Genomic DNA, 22,263 nt, shown 5'->3' with positions numbered 1-22,263 from the left:
ATAATGGGAGATTTAATCCTTAACAGGCTTGGACCAGATCAAAGAAAAGGTAAAATCCTACATGATTTGGAGGAGGAAAATGGTCTCCATTGCCTGATACGTGAACCGACTAGAGTTACGCAAAACAGTACCTCACCCTTGAAAATATGAGTACTGGGAAACTCCTCTTAAGGACTTTGTGCCCATTAAACAAATCAATGGAAGAGATAATGAAGTACCCTACATGACTGTGGAAAGGACGATTTTCCAAGAAGTGTGGTGAGAACCCAACGCAGGAGAGCCCCGAGCAAAAACGGAAATGGTGAAATGAAGCAACCAAGCAGCAGAGAATTGCTCTGAAAATCTACTGGAAGAAAGTGTCAGCCCTTATCGCCCTCATACCAGCTGTGAAACCAAACTTTTGGGACTAATTGACAACATTAAAGCTGAGCTTGAGCGTAGAAATATTGTTGGTGTCTTGGAATCGGACATGAGTAAAGCATTTGATTCAGTATACCCAGCCCTCTTAATAAAAACAGCTTCAAGCGTATAACTCCTCCGAAATTGCCTTAAACCTGATGCGATCGTATTTACCGCGCGCGTGGAACACCATAATTAAGAAAATATGGTAACCAATCGATTCGAGAAATTTTCGTTTTATAGCCATGACGTCATCGACCGTCCGTACGAACGTCCACTCCTCGATGTATGTCAATGCAACCAGTATAACCCTAGTTTACAGCATGCATCTTTGGTATTGGACATCCATGTCATAGTCAATTGACACCTGTCAAAGCAAGGTATCTACTGATCAGTATCACGCGCCCATATCGCTTGCTTAAGCTTAGAGCTCGCCGCGGTCACCTGTTTTTTTTTTAAAGTTGACCAGGTACTGGTGTTCGGTTGGATGACAGCAACCAGGTTAACTCACCTAAGCATATACGAGGTTTCATTTTTCGCGCGCTTTCTGTGGCTTGACGTGGCTACGCGGCCATACTACCTAAACGATAGCTCTTACACAGTCAACGATTTTCGTGTTCAGGTGAAAACGGTTTGGAAAATGTTTTCTTTCTGCATTTTTCGCTGATTTCAATTCATTTTGACATATCATGATAGCTGTGGTCCACACTGGTGGCTACGCAGTTATTTAATCCACGCATCGGAGGGATATAAACTCAAAGTTGAGTGTTTCTTTTTAATTTGCTTAGAGCTGCTTTTTTCTCTGTATTGCAATTTGTGTCATATTTTTAGAAGCTCTAATAAGGTTGCATGTGGCCTAGAGGACCTATGACTAGAACAGAAATGGAAGGGGTAGGGAAAGAGAACGACAACGACAAAACAGAATACCAGCAATAGCTCATACTTGGTGGAAGAATTTACTCCACAAATTCTTTCCTTGAGCACTAAACCGTTTGTTATTTTTACGGATGCGTTGTTTATTATGGTAATAGGACTGAGTGGAGTCCAATTTGGTCTGTTATCATACAGGTGATTAACAAAATCGAACGACCGCGTAGCGGGAGTCCGATTTGCTTAATCTCGAGTATGATTACAGACCAAATTAGACGACACGAAGTCCTGTTTCCAATTAATCATAACCATTACACATTAGAAAGTGAAAAAGGAATGCATTAACTTTGTTTTCTCGGAAATTGTAATCAATCAATCATGCCTCTGAATTCGCTGGGAAAAAAAGGCCTCAACAACACCCCTCCAACGAACGCGGTTCTGGGAAATCCTCTTCAGCTCGGTCTATGTCTTACCGGCTGCCTTCACCTCAGTGTCGACGCTTCTGCGCCAGGTCTGTTTTGGTCGGCCCACCTTCCGCTTCCCTTGTGGATTCCAGTCAAGGGCTTGTCTGGTGACGTTAGAAGCAGGCTTGCGGAGCGCGTGACCGATCCATCCCCATTTCCGTTTCTTGATCTTGGACTCGATTGGGGCTTGTCTGGTCTTGTCCCAAAGTTAATCATTTGAGATGACTTCCGGCCACCTGATGTTGAGGATGTTCCTGAGACATCTGTTGATAAGTGTCTCGAGTTTGTGGGTATAGATCTTTGTTACCCGCCAGGTTTCTGAGCCGTAAAGTAAGACAGACTTGAGGTTGGTGTTAAAGATCCGGATCTTGTTATGAAGCGAGAGAGCTGTTGATCTCCAGAGTGTTGAAGGCCTGTCTTACTTTGTTGAATTTACTCAAAGTCAAGATGACGAAGCGAAGGAAAGGATTGATAAATGCAAAGAGGACCATTGCAGGCAAGAGGACGAAATTATCAGACAGAGCATATACAGCAGGCGCTGGAATCTTATTTTCCACGACATTCCGAATCAGAGGAGGAAAATTGTTTAAAGTTAGTCAAGCACGCCTTGGTGAATTTGGAGTAAAGGAAAGCAAATTCAATTCTGTTTTGTGGACCCACCTCCTTGGAAGGAAAAAAAGATCTGGAAACTCGCCTAAACCAAGGCCTATCATTGCACGTTTCACATGCAGAGCCGACAGAGACTTTGCCTGGCGGCAACGCTCTAATCTTAAGGATTCGACGGTAAAGATTGCGGAAGATCTGCTTCACAATGTTCGTGAAATTCGGAGGACCATTTTAATTCCAGCGCTTAAACGAAGGCACCAAGGCGACGATCATTGGCGATCGTTTACTAGTCAATGGTAAGAAGTATACGTTCGATATGAGTTGACGGTCGGATGTAAATGGTAGTCAACCTGCGCAAGATGATTCATCACTTTCCACGCCGAAAAAATCAGACAAGTTCAGGAAGAGTAGGTACAAATATAACCGTAAATATAGATTGATTAATCTCTATATTTCCTATATTTTTTTTCCTTTTTTTACTCAAACTAGCGCCTAATCTTCCATATTGATCTATAAACTCTAAGACACGATCCAAATCCGATGCCTTTGAACTCTAAAGTTTGTTTTAATTATTGTTGGAAGTTTTTTTAATGTTTAAGGCGAATGGCTGGCCCCCCAGTAGGGTGAGTGCAATGGCCGCCAGACATAGCGACTAGTCCATCAAGCACAACAGTTCACCTTAAACGGGGATGAACCAACACGCCAACTTCGCCAGGGAATCGAACCCCGCCTCTATCAACACTGAACAAAAGACAAACAGACAAACGAAGAATTGCATCTAGGAGATGCCTCGTCCGACTTACACTCCTAAATGACAATTCGACAAACACAACAAGAAAGACTTTAAGACAACCGGACAAAACAAAACTAGCACGACCCGGCACAAGAGTGAAAAGAGACCAAAAGAAGGCTACCCATCAACCGACTCATCCAACGCCAAGGCGTTGGCTCACACCAGAAAAACGCCAAGGGCACGCAATTTTGTAATCCACTTTCAACAGGGAGATTGGACGCCAGTTTTTGGGATCAAGACGATCCCCTTTCTTAAAAGATAAAGTAATAATACCTCGACGCTGAGAGCGAGACAAAGAGCCCGAACCAAAAGCAGAATTCAAAACACACACTAAATCAAAACCCAAAATATGCCAAAATTTTGAATAGAATTCCATGGGAAGGCCATCACAACCAGGAGCTTTACCACGGGCCATGCCCTGAAGAGCAGCAAAACACTCCTCCTGGCTGAGGAGACCTTCGCACCCCTCACTATCGTGAAAAGGAAGAACTGAAGAAATATTAGAAAGAAGCTCAGCACGAGCATTAGCCTCACAAGGAGCAGCGGAGAAAAGATCCAAATAGAAAGAACGAAAAACATCACACAACCCATCCTTATTGGTAACCAAAGTACCATTACTAGCTCTCAGCACCGAGATATTACCGTCAGTGCCGCTTTTCTTTTCGAGCCGGATGAAGTAAGCAGAGGAGGACTCACCCTCCTCCACCCACCTCGACCGAGCACGAACCTGAGCACCACGAGCAACCTCAAGATCCAGATCACGAAGACGAGACAGAGTAGAAAGATAAACAGGAAGGAAAGAAAGACGACCAGAATCAACATGAACTTTTAAATGGGCAGCCAGTTTAGACAAAATATCACGTTCCACTAATATACTTTTACAACGATTTACACAATAATTGATACTATTGATAATATGTTTAATATGAGATTTACCGCTGTCCCACCACCCAGTGAGGGAAGAAAAAGAAGACTGACGAGACTGCCAGTAAGACCAGAAAGTTGAGATGGTGTCGATATACTCGGCCTCACTCAGAACAAAAAGATTGAGCTTCCACAACCCCGGACCCGGAGGAATGGAGCTGGGGAGAGCCCATGAAAAAGAAAGAGCACAATGATCAGAAAAAGGACACGGCAGAATGTCTACAGAAGACACATAAGGCACCCAAGCATACGGACAACCGATGAGGTCAATGCGCGATGCAAGGGCCCTATCGGGCCGGAACCAGGTAAAATCAGAAACGTTTGGGTGCCTTTCACGCCAAATATCCACAACACAACAATCCGAAAACGTAGCCGTCAACGAAGCAGAACTTTCCCGAGAGACATCAAAAGGACAAGACTCACGGCGATCCCCAACACGGTCCAGGACCGTGTTGAAATCGCCGCATAAAAGAGTAGGAACAGCAGGATCGATAGAATCAACACAACGAACCAAAAAAGCGTCACGATCTGGATTACAATTGAGAGCATAAATAGAAGCAACATGGAAAACCGAACCACGAAGACCAAACTCAACCAAAACAAAACGACCATCAAACTCGCAAACAACAGACCGACACTCCAAAACTGAACGATACAAAACAACCGCACCACGAGAATGATTCGTACCAAAAGAACTAGCGCACAAATAACCAAATCGAGAAAGCCAAGAAGGAAGATCATCATTAGAGACGGCGTGAGTCTCCTGTAGGCTACCGACGGAGAGAGATGGGACAACCACTGGAGAAAACCAAGACGTTTGTCACCATCTCTCAAACCATTGACGTTAACAGAAATAACGGAAAGAGCCATAAGGAAACAAAAAAGGAGAGAAAAACCGATGACGAAAAAAACAGTACAGAGAACCAAAAACTAACAGGATGGTGAGACAACGGCAAATTAACGACGCCTAGCAGGGCTAGGCGACAAAGGACGACGAAGGGAGGACCTATGAGGATCCAGGCTAAGAGGAGACCTCTCATCCCCAGAACGGGACCGGGAACAAGAGGACGCACGAAGAGCCATCCCCGAGGCAGAACGAGTACTGACCCGAGGAGGAAGAGGAACGACAAAAGGACGCGACGGCTGGGAAGAGCCCCCAACCCGCCCTGAACCCACAAGATCATATGCAGACACCGGAAGAGATGCCTTCAACTGCTGTACCATGACCGCCGTCTCCTCTGGTGACACAAGTGGGGGGGGGGGGGGGGGGGTTGTGTATCCCCCGAAACACCACCACGAGAAGGAACCTTGACCGGAATTCTAGACCTTAAAGGCCTAGAATCAGAAACCAACGATGCAGACCCATCCACCTCTTCAGAAACAGCTGATGACGGTGTAACGGACACAACGGACCCCGAAAGGGGAGAAAAAGAAGGCGAGGACTGCAAACCCTCAACCTGAGACACACCCGCCTGACTGGCGGAGGCCTCCAAAACACGATCACTGGGAGAGGGAACCAGAACGCCATCCCCAACCACGCCAGACTCACTAGCCAGCAACGGCTGGCTGGCCAATTCATCCAGCTCGTTGTCCCGAACATCCACACTCATAGGTTCGGATTCGACCAAAGACACAGACGTGCCAACAGGCAAACCAGAGCCAGAACCCTGCGGAGAGACCACAGAGCCCACCCCCCCAGACACCACATCCTGACCGATGGCCGAAGCCACTGGAGAGGAAACAACACGCCCAACAGGGTCCGAATCAACTGACCCGGAAACATTTCCGGCCGCAGCCCCGTCATTGACATCATTACCACCAAGCATTATCTTCATCATCACTATCATCAGCATGAACTTCCGGATTGCCAGGCACAAACCAAACAGGCTTTGGGCAATTTCGGACAAAATGCCCAGAATCATGGCATCTTTTACATTTGCCTTTTAAAGGGCAGTCAGCCGCCTTGTGATTATTGTTACATATATCACACACAAGAGGTTGCCGATTATACCAAATTCTACAATTTACCCCATCAATAATAATATTTCGAGGGATGTCATGTTTGCGCACCATGCGCACGAGACGGGTACCGGTGTGCACGCCAGGGACATTGGACCACTGCTGATGGCGCACCTCCTTAATGTCCCCAAAAAACTTAAGGGCCTCTTTAACTCGGTCATTGGTACCTTCATAAGGAAACAAATACACCATCACAAAAGTGATGGGGGTAGAAACAACCACGTCACAACGGACGTCACCAAAAGTAATAAAACCGGCCTCCTCATAGGTCTTTTTGTGGGCAGGATCTATAAAGGAGATACGAATAATACCCCCTGAACAGACCTGGATTGAATCGACCAGGCCAGCCAGGAAGTCAGCAATGATGCCGGCAACCCCGGCATGGGAAGTCCCAGCTGGGAAGCCGGACTTTATGATTACTGTGCGCGTATTGCGCGGAACCATTATGGAAAATACTTTTAAATTCTGTAATAAATTACGGGTACAATATTTTAACAATAAACTAAGATTAAACCTTAAGCAGCTGCAAAAGGGCGAAATTTAACTAATTATTTTCACCTTTATATGTCACACTAATTCAAAATATAATACCACTAATTCCAAATATATTATGGATATTTTAATTCACTAAAATATTAAGATATAATATGGAACACACTAATATGTAAGATAATCCAATTGATCACTAAGTAGTCACTCACACAAAGAGCAACTAAGTAAATATTTTATAAAGAAGATTCACACTAATTTATTACAGTAGCCAAGAAAATAGCCCTTTGAACAAAAAGCCCAAAGAGAAACAATGCACAGGATAACAAGAAGGGAGACTTATCGAAGCAGTAACCAAGCAAAAAGTTTTAATCGAATATCACCCTTATAAATTCCACACAAAAAAGACCTAGCAAATGAAAAACAAGGAAATCCCACAAAAATTTTGAATACAGAGAAACCAACAAAGCAAAAACACACTAAAATATTATCAATCCACTCGAAAAACCAAAAAGGACACTTCAAAGATAGACTAAATGAGGTGCCAAAAACGCGGGCTCAAAGAGCCCTGGAAGCGAGAGAAAAAATAGAACCAAAAAGAGTCGGCTTACCCCTTACCGCAGAATGCGGAGCATGAGACCCGGGGAGGGTCACCGAAAAAAAAAACTACAAAGAAAACCAATAAACACAAAGAAAACCACAAAAGAACCTTACCACACTCCAAAAACCCAAAAATTACTCCCAGGCCACACTCTAAAATGAAGGTCAAAAATTGAAAACTCCTGTGCAGGGTTTGACTTTTTACAGCGAAACCCGCGTTCAGGTGAGTAGTCTCGTGAAAAATCTATTATCCCTCCTAATTACCGATGGCTATTGTCCTCCTTGTTGTTATCCTTTCCAACTTTCGTGTGTGCTGTTTATATCGTTGCCATTTGGTGTAATTTTTTTGTCACCATGACAATTCTTAAACATTTGTTCCTTGAATGTTAGAGGCTTATCAGTGGAAGTTAAACGTCGAGACACGTTCAATTGGCTTAGGGAAAGAGGTACACTGCGCAAATGAAAAAAGATTGACCTGTGGAAAAAGGAATGGTGCTACAAAGCGTTCTTCGGCTGCGACAGTAGTCGTAAAGCTGGCGTTGCTGTTCTTTTCCCAAAAAAATTTCGATTTTGTACTAAACAAAAAGTACATAGACCCAGCAGGCCGTTTTATTAACTGGATATTTAAGCGGCCAGCCTGTCTTTCACGTTAGTTAATATTTATGCTCCGAACAAAGACGTTTTTTTTTCTTTAATATCACAAGCCGAATGCTCGAATTTTATTGTGACAATATTGTCATGGGCGGAGACTGTAACCTAATTCTGAATACTGAATTGGACAAACAGGGTGGCACAGCCAAGACCTCTCACCCAAAGGCGTTTGCCAAAATAGGAAAAGCCCAAATTAACCTTGACCTGGGCTTTGTCTGCCGTGACCAAAACCCGCTCACGACGAGATATACATGGGGAAGACGCTATCCTAATATATCTTACCATCTTGACTTTTTTCTCATTAGTCGCAGTATATATGGCAAAGTAACCAACTCTGATATTTTGCCTGGATACAAAACCGACCATTCCTTGATTACCCTGAATTTAGGTGTCACAGAAAATCCCAGAGGTCGTGTGGCCTGTTTCTCAAAAGTCCCGATAGTTTTTCGGGCCTATTTCGGGTGCCACAATTTCCTTTATATCTTCGCAACGCCGAGGTTCGAAGCCACCAAACTTCGCAATACTCTTAGTTTTTCTTACATTAAAAACATGTTAAAGGATCAGCTTTTCAAAATGAGCAGATTGCAGCTTGACGACTGGCTTTTCGGGCCCGAAAAGTTCTCGGGACTTTCCAGAAACAGGCCCCTGGTTGAGCAGGTCCTCAAAATGCTCCAGCCATCTCTTCTTCTGTCCCTCTAAATCAGATATTGATTGCCTATCCTTATCTTTCACCGGTCTCTCTGGCTTGCTATGTTTTCCCGATAGATCCCGTATGGTAGCATAAAGAACCCGCATATTTCCCTGATAAGCTGCCTCTTCAGCCTCTGCTGCCAGCGACTCTAGATAGTGGCGTTTGTCTGCCTTAAGGCTCCTTTTGACACTCCTGTTCACCCCTTTATACTCCTCTTGCGTCTTAGCTTTTGCAATTCGTGTTCGGCTGTTGTTAACAGCCACATTCTTTGCTTTCCTTTCTTCAATCTTCTTCAGTGTCTCTGTGGAAATCCACCCCTTGTGGTTGGAATTCCTCGGACCCAGCACTTCACTGCATGTCGATGTGACCACTCCTTTCACCCTCTGCCACCTTACGTCAATGGTTTCCTCTTCCATCAGCTCCTGCAGGGGCTGGAACGTATTGGAGAGTGTGAAGCTAAATTCCTCCCGTTTGTTGGTATCATTCAGCAGAAAGGTGTTGTACCCCAAGCGTTGGTTTGTCCCCCCAGTCCAGTTCCTCCTCAGTTTGAGCTTCAACCATGCAACCAGGAGATGGTGGTCTGAGGCCACATCTGCCCCTCACCTGACACGCACATCTTGAAGAGTTCTTCGGAATCTCTTCCCGATGCACATGTGATCAATCTGATTTTCTGTCTGCAGGTCTGGTGACACCCAAGTCACTTTGTGTATCCTTCTGTGTTGGAGGACACTCCCTCCTATGACCAGATCGATTGGGGCACATAGGTCGGCAAATCTCTCTCCATTATCATTCATCTCCCCTAGACCCTGCTGCCCCATGATCTTCTCGTATCCCCTGTTATCACTGCCAATCTTGGCATTAAAATCTCCCATTACAATGATGACGTTTCGTTCTGGGCGATCCTGGATAATGGTTAACAGTCTGCTGTAGAACTCCTCCTTGTCTTGGTCATCGCTATCATTCGTTGGGGCGTAGCATTGTATCACATCCATATTAATTCTTCTCTCATTTGTGCGGAAGGGTGCTGTGATGATCCGTGGGTCGTGCCCCTCCCATCCGATTAGTGCCCTCTGAGCCATCAGAGGGTGGGGGTGTGGGGAGCATTTTCTTGTTCATGCCCTGAAAACAACAGCAGCTCCCCTGAGATCAGCCGCCTCTGACCGGAGATAGTCCATCGCGATTCACTTATTCCTAAGATTGAGAGCCAGTAGTTCCTCATCTCTGTGGCCACCTGTGCTGTTTTGCCAGTCTCGTACATTGCTCGAACGTTCCACGATCCGATGGTAGTGGTGGTCCTGGGGGAGATGATGGTGGTCATCGGCCTGGCAGCTTCCAGGTAGACCTGGCTTTCACTGCCAGGCGTCATTGGCCCTCGTGCTAGAGGTCCTTCAACTCCCCAGGCTGTAGTGTCTCTTGGTATGCGTCTTGGCGTCTCTGTAGCAGTGCAATCTTTTATGAGGTAGGGTTGCTGACCCCACGCCCAACCCCCAACCTGGAGGGCCAGGGTGCTGTTTTGTCTGACCCCTCACCGACAGACTTACCCGGCATGGTTAGACCTACCAGGGGCACAAGGCTCCCCGCCGATACAGCTTTGAGGATCATAAGGGCACACAAGCCTCCCTGCCACGACAAGGCACACCACCGTCGTTTGCAAATGCCAGTGTCATCTCACATCAAATGGATAATGATATTGGCCCCGCCGGACAGCTGTTCAAGTATGGTAAGTTGCAATCGAGTCGTTTTTGGTCACGTAAAACTGGGGCAAAATGAAACAAAAATTCGAAAACAAGTGTCTGATATTTAATTTCGCTCAAAATGTTTGTTCGCGATCGATTTCCAATCCAGAAACTTATTTCACATTAGGAGCCTTGTAAACGTTTTGATGAAGTCTTACGAACATTGTGATTTTGATGAAAAAAAAACAGGCTTTCGTATTTTATTTCCTAAGGTTAGTGTTAATTGACGATTCAATACCTCCTCAATGTACAACGTCTCCTAACATGAAGGATTGCCAAAATAAAGATATCAACATGCCACCCCTGAAAAAAATTATGGTTAAGACTTGCTTATTGATTTTTTTTTCTAGATCAACTGGAATTCGTGATGATGTGGAGTTTTTACTTGGAGAAGAACTGACTAGTATCCAGCTTTGTGAATTCCACAGGGTTTATGCGAAATACTACTTCTGGGTTCTATTGGGCTTCTGTCATATAAATTGACTATCTTAAAGATGTAAATAATGCATTAAGAGGTTATGGCCCTGAATCCTTCAAGGGTGATAGGCTCACAGTGCAATAGAAGGCACAACAACAAACAGAAATTGGAAAACACAATGTTGATGTCATGTGTGTAAAAGTAAAATTGAAGCTTTCTTTCCAAATACTTATTGCTATGCAGCTCTCCAGAATGTAATTATTTATAGATGTGTGGTTTTGCAGCATTTAATTCATTATCAGTGACATTTTGGAACACATTACATGTAGCTTGAGCTTGAGCACTGATTTTGAATTGGAGTTATCTGTTTGTTTTTGTCTGCAAATTATGACATTTTCCAATGATCACAGTACTTACTGTTGTTTATTCTACAAGTAAATCATAATTATTAATCTGAGTAAAAACTAGGTGTGTTTTTAGGCAGTGATAACATACAACCACACCTGCCCAGATATTTATTCAAGGAAGAATGTACGGGGTACATATTAGAGGATGATAATTATTGTCTCTTGATTATTTTTTATTTCTTTTTATAGTGGTCATTTTAACTATTCGTGACTGTGAGTTAAGGCAATAAAGAATCAAACTGGGTTAAAATAATTTTAACCTACATTTCATTTTGAACTATGGCAATGATGAGTTCAATCGAATAGAATGCAAACTGATGAGAAACTTGGAGACAAGCAATACAATTTGTCAATGAAAACGAAATGGGGTATTTCGAAAACGAAGACCCCAAGAACCCGAAAACTCTAGGTCTAAAAACCAACTTTAGGCCTAGGGTTAGCAAATTGAGGGTTTTCGGTTACTTTTTTCGAGTTTTCGGGGTCTTAGGTCTTTCGTCTGCGAGACACCCAACGAAATTCTCATTCATTTTATTCTTTTCAGTCTAAGATTAAAACGTATCTTTTGTCATGTTATAAATCGGATTCTGATGTCTTCCCCTTCTTGTTCTTGTTACTAGTGTAAAATAAGGAAAATATCGTTTTATGTTTAATTGTAATTTAATTAGTCTTTAGTCCATCAATCCAAGTAAGCTCTTTCTGTTTTGTATTCTTTTATGTAACTAGGGAGCCCCGGTCCCATAAGCCCCATGGTTTCTTCTGGGCTCCCTTGCCATGTGATAATTTCTTTTTTATGCTGTACTTTGTAATGTATTGTGGCTAAATAAGCTGAACTGAACTGAACGTTTGAAGCAGTGTTACAAAATAGCGAGAAATTTTTAAAAAATACGACAAATACCAGCAAACTCGCAATCTGATTGACTAATTAAGAGTCTTGACAACGCTGTTCGCGTTACTTTGGGAAATAAACCAATCAGAATGAGAGAAAGTTTGTGACAACGTTTGCTCTTTCCTTGTCTGATCTTGGGCACGCTCTGGAATAAACATTCACTTTAACGTTGAATAAATAAACTCGACTCCAAACTCGAACATGCCTTACTCCCTGCATATTGCGTTAAAAAAACAAATAGAATGTGGTTCAGAGGTGTCTGTACTCTTATCGACAACGATATTCGTCCAGTACAGTCAGCATTGTGACCACTGTGATGAATATCGTTGTCGATAGGAGTACAGACAACGCTGAACTACATTTGATTTATTAATGTTACGGAGCAAAATTAAAGACGAAGACGTGGTTTAGCTGCATATAATTTGGCTAGTGTTTAAATTAATTTACGAATTGGTGTAGCTCCTTCAGTTTACATCTAAAAACAGCGAGAAATAAAAGAAAAAAAAATTTTTACGGATCTCTTGCATCTTTTTAATACGTGGCATTTAGACCCACCGAGTGATCAAAAATGAAAGCGTGGTTTAGCTGCGTCGAAATAAATAATTGACGGGAAAAGTAATGATTGTATGTTCTGGCGTATTAAAACTACAAAGGTAACGAAGAGCATTAATAAAATGTTGCTTCTCGATTTGTACTTGTCAAGTCGCCATCCGCAGTTGAGAATTTCACTCAAGCCAAATCAGGGCGTTTTTCTGATGGCATAGAGACTTGTTGAGAGTTGTGAGAGAGATTGAATAGTCCATTACTTTTAGACAGAAGCACCAAATTTTCTGAGATTCCTTTTGAAAGTGAAAGACCCTTCAAAGATGCCCTCTCTGACATCCGATTTAAACAAAGGCGAAAGGCAAAGTACAAAAAATGACATTTTACACGGGCAATCAACGTCAATTTTCGGAAAATATCTGTTCGGAGGACGATTTGAGATCTAGAATTTTCGGAACATTTGTCCTAAAATTTCTTTCTTGCCTGCCTCTCCTAGGATTTTCGAACAGCTAAAAAATGGTATAATTGGCCATTTTTAACGAATTTTTATCCTAAAAAGGTCACCTAGAATTTTCGGGGGCATTTTTTCTGCCTGAAATTTCCGAAAAGGTAAGTTTTGATCCCTATAATTTTCGGATCACTAGACTTTCAGATAGGAAATCCGAACACATGAAAAATATTTAGGGGATAAAATTATGCCTATATCTACCGTTTAAATACCAAAATACGTTTAACAGTGCTATGTTTAAGTGGTTTTGAACTATATTCTCGTTGGGTGCCCCTGATTTTACCGTTGGGATAGACGCTTAAGAGTGTTTCCCATTTTAAAAGGAATTGTATGAGTATTAGCATACTTTTTGTTATCTCGTAGCTTTCCTCAAATGTCAACCCTTTGTCGTTGCTATGTAAATTCATTTTTTGGACTAAATATAAAACCCGAAAACCAACAACCACATGAGCCTCTAAAATAAAGATTCTGAGTCACGTCCGAACGTGGTAAGGAAGTCACTTCCAATTAACATGTAATAGCCACGTGTACCGTACAGAATAGTTTTGTTGTCTTTTAATTCTCATGTGTCTGCTGAGTGAAATAAACGGCAACCAATTTCGGTAACAAGACATTTGCTGACAGCTTGAAGGCAGACTTTAACGCCTTGGGCTTTCAAAGTGTTAATTCACCACTGTCCCGAATTTCAAGTATGAAAGGAATGCGAGGACAACAACCATTCCATCAAGATACTTCCAGACAGACCCCGCTGCGTCTAGTCATGTTGTGGTACGAAATGCTTAGACTTAAGGTTATGGAGGCATCGACTTCTTATGGAAAAGAAAAAGCTGACTCTAAGCGAAATACAGAAAGTAGCCTCTACACAAAGTTGGCATACTTCGAGAAAAAAAGTAAACGAGCCGCTTTCCCCTCAGTTAAAAGAAGAATTTAGCTAACAGCTGTCGTCGTGAAAAAAACATTGTCTTTTCTGGGTTCTTTTGCACAGTTTTCGTCTAAATAAATATCTTCTCATACTCTCTTGAAACCTTTGTTTATGCGATCACAGTAACTTGGTTTCTTTGATTACTTGGTTATGTCTAAACGTGTGAAGGGACTCAGGGACAGGGACAGGGACGCAAGGACGCGTGGTTTGGGGGGGGGGGGGAGGGTACAGGGACGTCAGATAGCATCTGAAAGAGGGGTGGTGGTATCAAGCTTTAGTTATTGCCGTGACTCGTTTTAAGCTCTATAGCGTGCAAATAAATGTAAGTGTTCTTTTTTGATGTGTAAGTACATTTTTACAACAGTGGAAAATGTAGCAAAAAGGTTGCTCGTCTCATCATAAGGTTACAAGTTCTAATTTAAACGATGTATCTTTGAAACTTTTTACTTAACAATCGATCATGCATGGTCTTATTGTTTTGCCTTCAAATGTGTATTTAAATCATTGTTCCTCAAAAAGAAAGTTCTGTTTACCGGTATATTCCCTTACATAAAGATCTGGCCCTAATGAATTGTGGAAAGTTGCTCGTGCAAAAAACGAACATCACTATTGTGATCACTGTAAACCGTCGCCGTTTCTTGCAAAAGAAGAGACGTAGGAGCTGCAGAGGTCTTTCTCTACTGGGAAAAGTATCAGTTACTAAAAGTCTTATTCTTCCAAAATTGACATACATAGTTTTCGGTCCTCCCAACTCTTTCGGAATTTATTGCGTTGATAAAAACGACCATTTATGAATTCTTATTGAAAGGGCTTCGAAAATACTGATCTTGTGACGCGCGAAACAATGTTGACGGGGAGTAAAACCGGCCGAGACTATTACCGGTAACCCAGGAAAGAGCCTTGTCTGAGGAAAGAAGAAACGGGTGGAAACTCTACTTCGGGATTTTTTTTCTTTTCTCGGCCGTGGGAGGAACGAAGGAATAGCTCCACGTGATCGGTACTTTCGAAACCACAGAGCTACAATAATTTTATCTCGTGATCAGATTTTTTTTAACCGCAGACTGAAATCAACGGTCCGTGAACGGACGTCTGAGATCTAAAGCTACGCCCCTGGTTAAATCTCACTGAGGTAGAGACTTCAATTAAGTCTCTGAGATTAGCATGGATTTCAACAATTTTCGCTGAGAAACCATCTCCTTAGAAAAAATTACCTCAGATACCTGCTGAAGCCTTTCGGCGAATTTTTCTTTCTTCAATGCACTTATAACATCGTTCACTACGACATCAACTCTATTTTCTATTCAGACGTGCTATAATTGTGGTCAGAATTTTGCGCAAGATTGCTATGGAAACTTCACCTTTTAACTCGATAATCTGGAAGGTAATAGTTGTATCGGATCAATCAGACCAGATTTGACAAGTAGTCATCAAATGAAGTCATCAATCAGAAGGAAAAAAGAAGGGGAAGTGCATAAATTAGGGGCAAGTAGGAGCATGATGCAACGCAGCGTAACTCTAAGAGACACGTGTAACAACACGTGCATCGCATAAATTAGGGTTAGGCTGATGAGATGCCAGTCACGTACGTACACGTTTTCATCGATGAGAAGGCGAGGAGGCGTGCATAAATTAGGGCACGTTGGGGTATGCCTGGTCCCCAGAGACAGCGTAACCCTAAGAAACAACATTGGGCCAAGTTTGAACACAACCAGGTGCATAAATTAGAAAACAATGAAGCAACCAAAAGCCGGTAACAACTCTCGACCCAACAAGATCTATAAGGCGTTTCCCCGAAGCACAATTTTCTCTGCCCAGACAAGGAAAGCACATACGAAACAAATAGAAAATTTGGGTTTTAATGAAACGATGTTATCAAACCATAAACTGTAGAATCAGCCACAGTGTTCTCTCAGAGGCCTACATCTGAGGAGCAACTCACCATTTGCAAAGCTTACGGGAGCAGCAGGGACCTTGCGCTTCAACAGGACGTAAGCTTACAGATTCTGGGATCGGTTGCATGTGAGGACTTGCACCGAGCACAAACCCATGAACACTGCCGCGTAAAGATGGTTTTCCCCTGACGTCACAGCGGCCATGTTGGTGTACAGAACAATAGAGAAAAAAATTTCAGTTTATTATAATGCAAAACATGAGCCATAATTTGCTATTGTTTTGTACACCAACATTGCCGACTCGTCACCTGATTGAAAACAATCTATTGATGCAAACCCTTTACCCTCTGGCCGATCTTATTTTAACAACCTGAAAGGGAACTTATATATTTGTGTCTTGACTCTCTCTTTTTCATTGTGGTTTAGCTGCAAACAAATCAATCACATTTCGCGCACGCAGGCAAGGTCACTGCACGGCCCAATGCACGTGTTCAGACTGAAATCAAACACTGGATGACATGAAAGTTGAAAAGTGAGTCGTCTTTATAGATTCGGTACCAATGACACTGTCCTTGTTTTGGCCCATTTCCATCAGTAGGGCTAACGCTCACCTGGTTCATATGGGGTAGATACTTAGCACTTCACATACACTCTAATCAGTTAAGTCTGTTCAAATATAGGTGCTACACGGCCAAAAAATGTAATCCCTCCTTTTACTTGTGTATGTTCATTGCCGTGACTTTAACATCTCCAGTTCCCACGATCTGCTCCCGTCTGACCGTCTGTAGCTCAGTCGGTATAGCAGCGATGATCTAACCCGAATGAACCCGAAGGTCGTGGGCTCAATTCCCACCCTGGTCAGAGTTTTTCTCTGTCCTTGTGTGGGCCCATTTCCATCAGTCGGGCTAACGCTCACATGGTTCATATGGGGTAGAAAACCTAGCACTACATATTACACTCTAATCAGTTAAGTCTGTTTCAATAAGTATAAAGCTTGATAATTTTCTTTCTTTTTTTTTTCTTGGCAGTAACACTGAACAATACAATGTCTTATATGGTAGGTAATGCATGTAGTGTATTATACTAAGCACTGCATTGTGCTAAGGATCCCATACTGTAAGTAATTTAAGTAATTGAATGTTGGATTAGCGAAGATTATTTAGCCATTAGCACCTGCTAAAGCTTTCATATCGCCCTTTCAATCGGTTTTATGAAAGGAATTTGGTGTTTTGTGGGGGTTTTTATTGGGCACAAGACGTGTCAAGACTACCCTAGTACTAATGGCACCAAATGATCTCCCCGCGAAAGTTTTATTTGTAATTCCTTTTGAATTGGATAAAGTCTTCATTTTAACTAACTGGTAAAATATTTCAATTGTTCAAAATTACAAAATTTGCGCAATTAATTGACACCAAAAAAAGATACATTCTTAGGGCTACTGTGTACCTTTAGGAGTGTATTCAGTGAGACGTACGGATAGCGCTTTTGTTACACAAGAAATCCACACAATGTTGAATTATTCCACGTGTATTTCCACAGTTTTTAACTTAACTGTTTAGCTTCATAACTTTTTCAAAAGCACATGGTCCTCTCTCTGACGTCACATGACGTCGCATACAGTGTCCAGTCCTCTGGCGGATTTCTATATCTAACACTCCCCCCTAACTTAAAAAAGAATGTCATCCATGACATTTGACTTGCAATACAGAATAATTCTTTACAAGAGTGGCAGCTTTTGATTCAGAATATTCCTTACTTCTTAAATCCTGGAGTGGGGTGATCAGGCCCAGCTCCTTACAGACCACTTAATCTCTTAATTCATCTCTCCATACTGGCGTTCACGATTCTGTAGTACAACGACTATCTTAAGACAGTTTTCACAGCATTCACATAACGAATGTTTAAATACACTTAGGAAAATTCTCGTGTTTTTTTTTTTTTTTTTTTTTTAGGAAAACAATGTAATAGGCAAAAAAAGAAAAGCTGTTTATCTGCACTGGAATGACTGGTATGGCACTCTCCATTGTGGCAGCTGTGGTAATACTGGCTGGGGCATCATATGAGGCACTATCATGTTCGCATTCCAGGACATCATGGGTGGTACCGGTGGAACTATGTAGTTCAAGGCTGGTGGTAGCACACAGTACTGGTTCACTGGCAGTTCAGGTATGTAGGGTGTTGACGGTGTAGGTATCCCGCACTGCTGTATTTCTGCAAATGGACTGGCACGAACCTGCTGCACGTAAGTTGGTTCCCCAGGAGTGTCATAAGTAAGGCGCTTTGGGCCCTGTCTCAGACGCTGAGGCCGGCCTAGGTTGCCAGTATACTCTTGTTCGACCATCTCTCCACCATCTGCTTGAGGGTCCTCCATCAACGGTGCTTCGTTAGAGGTACCAGCAATGTTAGCTTCTGTTCCCGTTTCACTTGACACCTCACCATCATGAACATAGGTGATATCTGGTTGTGGTTCGTCTTTCCTTGTAGACTCTAACTGTATATGTGTTTGGTCATTTCTATCACGTCTCAGTGGGCGGTTACCGCATGAAATTTCTGGAAGATCGTCTTCGCTGTCACTTCCGTCCCCTTCGTGTACCAGTGGTTGGGTGTCATCACAAAAGTAAGGTGCCGGTGTTCTGCTCTTTTTTACAGGAGGGAGGTCCTCCCAGGGTTTCCCTGGCAACCAGTCACAAGGGAGTAAGAGGTTTCGATGTAGAGTACGGCTAGGTCCCTGACTTGATTCTGGCCTTACGTCGTATACTGGGCTCCCCTCCCCCTTTCTTGCAACGACCAGATGAATTTGGTCTTCCCAGAACGCACGGAGCTTTCCTGGTCCACCACGAGGAGTGAGGTTGCGTACCAGGACACGATCTCCTACTTGCAGCGCTGATGATCTTACTCGTTTGTCATAATTCTTTTTCCCTCTCATGGCACTTTTCATGGCAGATTTTAATGCGAGTGAGTAAGCTTCTTGCATGGCCGATTTCCACTTGGTAACATACTCAGCATGTGATTTGGCTCCTGATTCCTACTCGAGATCAAACATTACATCAATTGGCAGGCGAGGATTACGACCAAATAAAAGAAAAAATGGAGCATAACCTGTTGACTCATGGACAGTGCAGTTGTATGCATGAACGAGTTTATTTACATGATCTCTCCAGCTGGATTTGTGAGTTTCAGGTAGGGTTCGCAACATACTGAGTAACGTACGGTTCATTCTCTCAACCAAACCATTGCCCTGTGGATGGTATGGAGTAGTCCTCGAGTGCATTACTCCAGAGAGTTCCTCAAGCCTCTTGAACAAACGGTTTTCAAACTCGCCTCCCATGTCATGATGGATTTTCTCAGGAAACCCAAAGCGAGGGATGAAATCATTGAAGATCTTGTCTGCAGCGGTAATAGCGGTCTTATTCCTCGTTGGGTACGCTTGCGCATACTTGGTAAAGTGATCTACCACCACCAGGATATACTCATAGCCTCCGGAGCTCCGCTCTAGGTGCACAAAGTCGATGGAAACCATTTGAAGAGGAGCCGTTGTTGTAATTGGCTGTAATGGTTCTCTTGTTGGTAGATTTGGACGTCTCTGTTTTAGACATCGGCATACGTGATGGATAAAGTTCTCTACATCTCTCCTCATGTGTGGCCAATAAAATCTTTCTCCAGCCAGAGCTAGCACTCTCTCAACACCAAGGTGGCCCATTTCTTCATGGAGTTCACGGTAAACGGTGCGACGAAATTTCAATGGGAGAACAACCTGCTGGTTACGATAAAGTAACCCACTCTTCCTGTGTACATGAAACTTGTGCCACTCGTTCAGGAACTTACGAACCAAAGGTGATTCTTGGTACTTTTCCTTCACTGTCGGTTTGTGGTTTGCTTTGAGTAATTCAAGGACGCGTCCAATGTGAGGGTCTTCTTTCTGTGCTTTCACTAAATCCACCACTCTTACTTGATTGCAAGATGCTAATGACGGGGCGTCGACAAGATGGAGTTCCTCTTCTTCATCAGTCAGAGCTGTCAGCCATATTGAGTCCCCATTTGACAATGTCTGGACTGCAGAGATTGATACATGCAAGCTTTCCGGAGTTAACTTCTCAGTACAACTGTCCATGTAGGTGTGGAAGTCACGGGGCAATCGGGAAAGGCTATCAGCATCAGCATTCAACCTGCCTGGTCGATACCGTATTTCAAAGTTAAAGTCTGCAAGCTCTCCAACCCACCGCAATCCTGTAGCATTTAACTTAGCAGATGTTAACACATAAGTCAAGGGATTGTTGTCGGTGTATACTACAAAGTCAGGAGCGTAATAGAGGTAGTCCCTGAACTGTTCTGTCACTGCCCATTTCAATGCTAAGAATTCCAATTTGCCAGAGTGCATGTGGTAGTTGCGTTCAGCCGGGGTCAGAGTCCTAGAGGCATATGCAATTACTCGGGTAGAACCGTTCTGCTTCTGATACAAGACCGCTCCCAAGCCATCCTGTGATGCATCGGTGTGTACAATGAATGGCGCATTATAATCTGGGTATGCCAGTAGAGGAGGTGAAGTTATTTTACCTATTAGGGTAGCCAACGCAGACTGGTGCCTGGGTTCCCACTTCACTGGTGACGAAGATGGTAACTGTCCACTACGCAACCCTGGGCTCTGTCTGGTTGAGGTAGCATTCTTTTTCCCCAGCAGGTCATGATTGAGGAGATCGTAAACGGGTTTTGCTATTTGTGCAAAGTTTTTGATATGACGGCGGTACACCCCAAGTAGACCCATGAGTCTTCTTACTTCTCCAACGGTCCGCGGTTTTCAATTATTCATTGCAATCACTGCATTTGTAGCTTTGGGATCTATCCGGTACCCGTCTTGAGAGATAATTCTTCAAAGGAAAGACACTTCCCGTTTGAACAATGCACACTTTCCAGGCTTAAGCTTCACACCATAACTCCTCAACCGACGAAGAACTTTACGGAGATGTTCAATATGTTCCGAAAATGTTTCTGAGAATACAATTACATCATCTAAGTAGGGGATACACATCTCGTCACGCAGCTCGCCAAGACAGTTCTCCATAAATCTTTGAAAGTTTGCGGGCGCATTCATGAGTCCGAATGGTATCCGCACCCATTCGTATAACCCCCAAGGTGTAATAAACGCAGTTAACGGTTGACTTTTCTCGCCGATGAACCCCTGATGATAGGCTTTTCCCTGATCCAAAACACTAAACCATGACTTGCCTCCTAGACTGTCTAACGCTTCCTGGATCCGAGGAATAGAATGCCGGTCTGGCACTGTTTTCTTATTTAATTCTCTGTAGTCTATACATAACCTCATTCCGCCATCTTTCTTGCGAACACAGACAACACTACTTGAGAATGGCGATTTGGACTTCCGGATGAAACCTCGGTTCAGCAAGTCTTCAACGTAACCTTTAACTTCTGGGTAGAGTGGACGGGGTATGGAAATGTAATTCTTCTGCACTGGCTGGTCACTAGTCAGTCTAATATCCATCTTCAATTCGGGAATGCAGCCGACATCATCATCGTTCGTTGCAAATGCATCCGCTTCTTCAACCAACAACTGTCTTGCCTGCTCCTTTTGTTTTACCGTCAGTCCACTCAAATCAACTTCAGGTAACCATGGCAAGTCACTCTCAATCCGTTCAGCCGGTGTATCTTTTTCACAAGGCGGTCCCTCGCATGGGGTCGGTGTCTCAGGGTCCTTAAACCTGACTTCAATAGGAGTAACTGACCGGACCAGCTGGAGGCGCCCCAGGACAACTCTTCCAGGCAGGGTGATATCGTGGTTTGTGTTATTGGTCACTGCGACTGATAAGATGGTTGCATCACCCTCCTTCACAGTGGTAAGGGATTCGTGGACTGCCAATCCCGCAGGCCAGGTTGTCAACTCATCTGGCTCAAAAATGACAGGGGTCTTACGGTAGATTGGTCCAGTATTAGCACGACAAGGTAAGTGAACCGTGTCCCCTGCAGGGACAGTGTGTGGCTTCTTTGTAGATTTAACTAGACAAAGTTCATCAGAATTGGTAGTACGTATTAGGCTTATCAACGCTTGTATGTCACCACTTTTACTCGTTTTAAAGCTTCTTAACATCCTTCCCAGTAATGCATCATCTTCTTTGCCTTCAGTATTCTTGACCATTAATTCTATAACATTAAAACCAATGATGGGCTGCTCAATGTTCTCCATTGTCACCAAGAACGGAACCCTAGTTTCTGTCTCATTCTCATTTGTTAACCTTACACCAATCTCTACCCATCCACAGTAAGGGATATTCGTCCCATTTGCTGCTTGCAAACTTATGGACCCATCTGTACCAAGTAAGTGTTCAATATCCCTTATTTTGACTGTTGGTAGTTGGCTCTTCAGGAAATCTACTGAAACAATTGACACTTGGGCTCCTGTGTCCCATAAAACTTTTGTAGCCATGTCATCCAG

General features: G+C 43.2%; 3 protein-coding genes across 5 annotated transcripts in view; all 3 read right to left on the bottom strand.

The window, feature by feature from the left end:
• LOC138058146 (neuropeptide FF receptor 2-like) overlaps positions 1–22,263 on the bottom strand; it is a 136,876-nt gene that overhangs the window by 26,991 nt on the left and 87,622 nt on the right. The gene's annotated exons all lie outside the window — the stretch shown is intronic.
• LOC138055506 (uncharacterized) lies at positions 8,368–8,922 on the bottom strand. The gene has a single exon (XM_068901425.1). It carries the CDS (start codon positions 8,920–8,922, stop codon positions 8,368–8,370), a length of 555 nt encoding a protein of 184 aa, XP_068757526.1.
• Positions 9,106–9,498, bottom strand: LOC138055504 (craniofacial development protein 2-like). The gene has a single exon (XM_068901424.1). The coding sequence runs from the start codon at positions 9,496–9,498 to the stop codon at positions 9,106–9,108; it is 393 nt and encodes a 130-aa protein (XP_068757525.1).

Source organism: Montipora capricornis, chromosome 7 (genome assembly GCF_036669925.1).
Source record: "Montipora capricornis isolate CH-2021 chromosome 7, ASM3666992v2, whole genome shotgun sequence".
Taxonomy (NCBI): domain Eukaryota; kingdom Metazoa; phylum Cnidaria; class Anthozoa; order Scleractinia; family Acroporidae; genus Montipora; species Montipora capricornis.
Note: the sequence above shows the minus strand (reverse complement) of the source record. Positions and strands in the feature narration are given on the sequence as shown.